The 6,000-nt window shown below is 35.5% G+C and overlaps 2 protein-coding genes across 2 annotated transcripts in view; both read left to right on the top strand.

The window, feature by feature from the left end:
* Positions 1-3,521, top strand: part of LOC108570783 (tyrocidine synthase 3) — a 14,745-nt gene extending 11,224 nt beyond the window's left edge. The window contains exons 8-14 of the mRNA XM_017932692.1: positions 4-76; positions 595-762; positions 961-1,157; positions 1,257-1,452; positions 1,771-2,131; positions 2,405-2,855; positions 3,337-3,521. Of these exons, the coding sequence (XP_017788181.1) occupies positions 4-76; positions 595-762; positions 961-1,157; positions 1,257-1,452; positions 1,771-2,131; positions 2,405-2,855; positions 3,337-3,477 (1,587 nt within the window). The 3' untranslated portion in view covers positions 3,478-3,521. The remainder of the gene's footprint in view (positions 1-3; positions 77-594; positions 763-960; positions 1,158-1,256; positions 1,453-1,770; positions 2,132-2,404; positions 2,856-3,336) is intronic.
* Positions 3,522-4,303: 782 nt separating this feature from the next.
* Positions 4,304-5,542, top strand: LOC108570842 (protein FAM45A-like). The gene is given in 4 exon segments (XM_017932764.1): positions 4,304-4,553; positions 4,556-5,013; positions 5,082-5,199; positions 5,271-5,542. Coding segments are annotated over 4 exon segments (1,026 nt in total). The 5' UTR covers positions 4,304-4,375.
* Positions 5,543-6,000: the final 458 nt, after the last annotated feature.

The raw sequence follows: 6,000 nt of genomic DNA, 5'->3' as shown, positions 1-6,000 counted from the left end.
GAAATCATGGGAGACGTGACGTATCATCTGTTGAACAATCGAAACGAATTGCAATCGGCCGAGAAAATACCAATTGGTAAACGGAAGCTTGAACATTTTTCTTTTACAAAATTGAAGAAAAAAAAAATTCCGAAAAACTTGCATAAATTTTTTTATTCTCCCTTAACCGTTTCGCTGCACAATGATTTTTCTCACAATATGCTGTTCTTCCAATTCTTCTTTGAAGAAAGTACCGTCGAATAAGGATAATCAATTCCAACGTGAATAAAGTCGAACGTTGCAGCGAAAGGGTTAAATTGAATTAGTGAGGTTGGGAACGACAAGAGTGAATTTGTTTTGAAAATTAAATTACGCACAGAATCATATACATAGAGACACAATTTTTCCTTATTTCTGAACAGTTAATTAGACTCGGACACAGAGCAAGAATGGTTATAAAGAATGGATGAGAATGTCGTTGAGAGTGAAAGAGAAAAGTTAGGTTAGGAATCTGTTGGACTTAGAAATTACGTACATCGAGTCGGTTGAAGTTTTCTCGATGTACCGTCGATTGGAAGACACGCGAATTCAATGGTTACGCGTGTCCGATTGCAGGAAAGCCATTAGACAATTGCATTGTTTACATCGTGAACAAGGAGATGCGACTGGTGCCGCAGGGGGAAGTTGGTGAACTGATAGTCGCTGGAAGAAATCTCGCGGCAGGCTACATCAGCGACAACGACACTCGGAAGTTCCAGGACAACCCACACGCGATTGATCCAGGTAAAAAGAAGCATCAATTTTCCACTCGTTAATTCCTTTCACTCCGTTATTTATTACTTATTAAATTTTTTATTTGTTTATTTATCGTACAAACGGTTTCAACCATTTAACGATAGAAAATAAGTTTTATAAAACTGAGTATAGTACAGTATGGAAGCAACGTGACGGCTAAAATCCTATTATTTACACGTCACACAGAATATTCGAGGATTTATTGCACCGGTGACTACGCGAGAATATCAAAAGGTACGGTTATGTACGAAGGACGCGTGGATTCGCAAATCAAAGTCAGAGGACACCGGGTAGATTTGACTGAAGTGGAGAAAGCGGTATCTAGAGCACCCGGTATAGACAGTGTAGTCGTTCTTTGTTACAAACCTGGTGAATTATCTCAGGTACTAATGAATAATCTAATATTTTGCAATTTTCTAGCCTAACGTTCAAATCTATTCTAAGCAAGAAATATAAATTTTTTGAACGAATTGAATTTTTAGGCATTGATCGCTTTCATAACAATTGCAAACGACTCGTCCACGTGTGCACTGAAGATCGAAAGTTTTCTACAAGCCACTTTACCCGTATACATGTTGCCTCGTATTATTGTGGTAGATAATATTCCACTTTTAACGAATGGGAAGACCGATCGTCAGACACTGTTGAAACAGTACGAAAATTCCAACTTGAACACTGGTACGATATGAATATTTATTTCTTATCCGATATATATATTTATTTAATACTATGTTTATCTATTTTTAAATTTCCAAAGCACTCGAAAAAGGATTTTGTTTTCTTTCTTTTTTCTTTAATTGAACAATTCTAACCTACGTTACCTTCTACCGCTCTGTACTAATTCGTTGTGGTCAATTTATTACCAGCAATGTCCATTCGTATAATTCCTCTTGAAATTACTACTGTAATTTCCCTAATGGAAGGGTTAAAAAGTGTCCATTGGTAAATCTTGACCTCGATGAATAACAATTACTTCGATTTCACCTCTGCCTCCAGAAAACGAGCAATGCTTGAACTGCGATTACAATGGCGTGCCCGACAAGGACCTCGTGAAGGCGAAAGTGCTGTTTCCAACGGTGGCGTCCGTGATCGGTGGCGGAGGTCGCACGGACGTCAAACTCGATGCAAATTTCTATGAGCTAGGCGGCAACTCCTTGAACTCGATTTACACGGTGACGAAGCTCAAGGATCAAGGCTACGAGATAGGCATCACAGAGTTCATCACGGCGAAGAATTTAGCGGAGGTGCTCGATCGAATGAGGATCAACACGGACGAGGCGGTTTTCGAGAATAACCTCAACGAGGAAGAGCATATCTTCGAGATGTTGAATGACACTCACAAAGAGGACACGATAGAGTGTGTATTACTAATTGAAATTGCTTCGAAAAGATTTGTTTAGAATTGTCTTTTTGTTTGTTTGTTAAGAATTTACGTTCGTAAAATGAATTCGAAGAAAATTTGTATTATGGAAACGAAGTTTTTCTGATTCGCTACTTGATACGAGAACGTGTCTTTGAATAGACGCTAACTTCAGATGAAGTGTGTTATTGGAACACTGCTGCCATCTACGAATAAAGGTTGGAAAGTAGTTGGATTACAATGAACAAGGGAAATGTTATTGTTTTGCAGGATTATCACAGAAAGTTTCTACAGCAAAGCGGATCTAGAGCAATGGCTGATGCCAGATATAGCGAAGGAGGATTATCGTATAATGATGGAAATTCTTTGGGAGCCTTTGGTGGAAAAGAATCTGAGCTTCGCAGTGAAATCGTCGCGAGATAACAGAACTATCGGTGTGGGCTTGAATTTCGATCTTTGGGACGAGCCTGAATTGATCTTGGACTCTAAATTGACGATCGTGTTTGAATTTTTGGAATACCTGGAGGCACCAATTAGAGAAAGGAAATTGCCCAAGGGAAAGGGTCAGATTATTCACAATTTCATGATGACGACCAGCGGTGATTTAAATCCAGCCGAAAATGTGATCCTAATGAAAGAGATGGAAGAGTATTGTTTGCAATTAGCTAAGAGGAAAGAATATGCTGGAATTTTTACTACAAACACAAGCCCACTGACACAGGTAATTTATTTTAAACACAATAATCTATAACAACGTAACAATGATAAGAATACAACTAATATAGTACAACAATGACACCTTGTAATACGAAATGTTTGTAACGAGGTCGTTGTGACGAAGAAAGTACTTCTGTCACGCGCCCTCTATGCGGATAGAGCACGGAAATTGGATTACTCGAGTAACATGCCTGACTCCAACTGTTCCGCTTATTGTTAGTGTTATGTCGGGCGTTCTCGAGCTTTCCAATCTCTTTTAGTGCTGTTCATTGTGCATTTGCAGAGCAACGCGTCGCAAATTGCTGTCTGAGTAACTTAACTTTTGAATTCATTTTGAAACACCCGCCAAAAAGGGGTTAACGGTTGCGTACTCTCTCCATCTTATTTTAAAAGTTTTTTAAAATAAAGAATACTAATTTCGCGTTCGATTTATTTCGCTTTTTTATTCCAAGATAAATAGAACATTTAAATTGTTTATCCTATAGCAACTCGGAACGGACGTGTTCGGATACGAAACGATGATGACTTACCAAGTGAACAGGTACATTGCCCCGGACGGTACGAAGCCCTTTGGAATAGCACCGGACAGTCAACTGGCAATTTGCTCGTTAAAAATGATAGCCTAATATCCCCTGGAAACGAACCGGAAATGTTAGTGACTCCAGTCGTACGAGGGCGCGACTTGTCGCTTTCGTTCATAATATATTAATAAGCATGTATATTGATATACTATAGGAAACAACGTTGTGTGTTAATTTATTATAATCGTATGAATTACTCTGTGTTTCGTATCGTTACATTCTGTGATTGTTCCGTATTTTAGTGAGATTGGTATTACTGATAGTTTCTATGTATGTCGTTATAATAGGTTAGAAATATCGAAACGTAATTAAGAGCATTGTATGTGAAAAATTGTAAATACTTTTGTACGTAGAAATAGTATATAATATGATGGATGATTATGTCCTTCGATTGTTTTAATTGTTATTTAAAGTAATTATTTAAGTCGCGACACTGCGTCACTAGAAATTTGTAAGTTGTGTAAATTATGATATGTACAGAATAAGTAAATTGTTAAGAGATTTAATAAAAGAAGTTCGTATACCTTTCGACGTTTTATTTTCAACCGCCAAAGTCCGTTTAGATACGCAAGTAGCACTATTACTTTCGAATATTCACCACACATTGCAAATCAAAATATATCACAACTAATAATGATCCTACACTTTGAAAGATTCGCACAAAACTGATTCGAATTTCTTTTCAAGTTTTCCTAATTCCGCATCTTCTCACAGAGAGCAGCACCTAACAATATTACCAATACACCCCTAATTCTCTCAAACATAACCTCACGAAATGTCAAATTTCACAACACTAATTTTAATGTACATAGTGTAATCACTTATATTAAAATGTAATAATGATATGTTGTCTAATTTTTTTAATAAAAACAAATTTCTAATACAGTGTCCGTTTATTTCAACGTACTCTGACAGATTCATATGTCAGTAACACATTTTTGAAATGGCTCCCCTCACAGATTTGCTTTCATGTAGCATAATTGAAAAAGATTCTAATGGTGATATATTATGGACATGGTCTTATCCCGTAGTTTCAGAATCGCAAAAAACGGTTGTTGCAAGAAAATGCAATTTAGAACTAGAACATAATTCCCCCCAAGTGTTTGTATTTTCAAGACATAAATAATGCTAAAGTTGTTTCCAAAACAGGTAAAGCAATTTGCATTAGTTCTGTTTGCCAAAGATTTTAACCCACGAAAATATGAAGTACTATCAAGAGTACTTAGCAAAATGTATTGCAAAACTGGCAAACCAACAGAAATATTACAATTATATCTATCTGTATTTACAAAGGGATCATGTTCCACACAAGAAAATGGAACATTTGTTTCTGATGACTTCAATACTCATTGTTTCACAGTAAACACAAATGCCAGAGAAATGATCAGAACATTTGAATTAGAAACCATCCTGATATATACAGCTCTTCTTTTAAAAAAAAGAATAGTAGTTTACCATCATAGTTTGGAACAACTTTTGAAATGGATTGGAATATTTCCTGCATTAATGAAACATAGAAAAGTCACTGATAATTTATTTCCTTGGGTTGATTTAATTGATGATGAATTGGCAGAACTAAAAGTATATCGATGAAGCTATATTTTATTTAAAGTTATTAAAAAGACACCAAGTAACTGAATTTCTTACAGGGACATTCACATTATATTGCAGGCTGTAGAAACAGCTCAATTTCATCAAGAACAGATCTATTTGATCTACTTGTAAATATTCCAGCTAGAGAAATTACAGTTGCTTCACATGCAAAAGGTAAAAAGAAGGGTAACTGAGAAAGCCTTTATTTAAATAAATGTATTACTGAAATATGCTACTTCTTCTAGAAAGTCTAACAATGACAAAAACACATAAAGAAATAGCTCTCTTTATGATTCAACTAAGTGAAAATCAGTCCTATACAGAGGCTCAAATAATATCTGAAATAAATGATAAAACTCAAGATCTATTAAATCAACTAAAATCTTTGGCTGTAGTTGAAGGACCTGATGGACGGAAGATGGTATCTGCGCAAACGTTGAAAGAAAAAACTTTACCGCCGGCAGTTGAAAATTTTTTAATCAACTTGGCTGTAGCAGAAAATTTGTTTCTACTGTAACTTTATGCATTTTTGTAAATATATTCATCCAATTATAATAAATGTGAATAAATATATTCATTCGATCAAAACACCTCTATGATCATATTGTTATACTGACCTGAACCATTTACGCGGCAAATAGTAGGTAAGAATTTGATAAAAGTTTACAGTTTTTCAGCTAAATAATATTACCGACTTACCTCGTATAAATAGCACTTATTTCACAATAAATAATTACAAAATGTTCGTACACAAAACTAAAAAAATTAACAAAACGGCTAAAAAATTCAAAATCAAGTTACAGGTCATTACGAAACACCGATATTGAAAACGGACCCTTACGACATCTAGTGCCAAGCCTACTTGCTATCCTTATTCACGCACGATCGACTGTAATCAGCGAAATAATTGCGATATGAGTTCATCGTCTGTACAATAAAAGCAATAAACTAAATTATATATTTTTTTTGCGACAT

The sequence above is a fragment of the Habropoda laboriosa genome, unplaced genomic scaffold (assembly GCF_001263275.1).
Source record: "Habropoda laboriosa isolate 0110345459 unplaced genomic scaffold, ASM126327v1 scaffold86, whole genome shotgun sequence".
Lineage (NCBI taxonomy): Eukaryota > Metazoa > Arthropoda > Insecta > Hymenoptera > Apidae > Habropoda > Habropoda laboriosa.
This window is presented reverse-complemented; position numbering and strand designations above follow the sequence as displayed.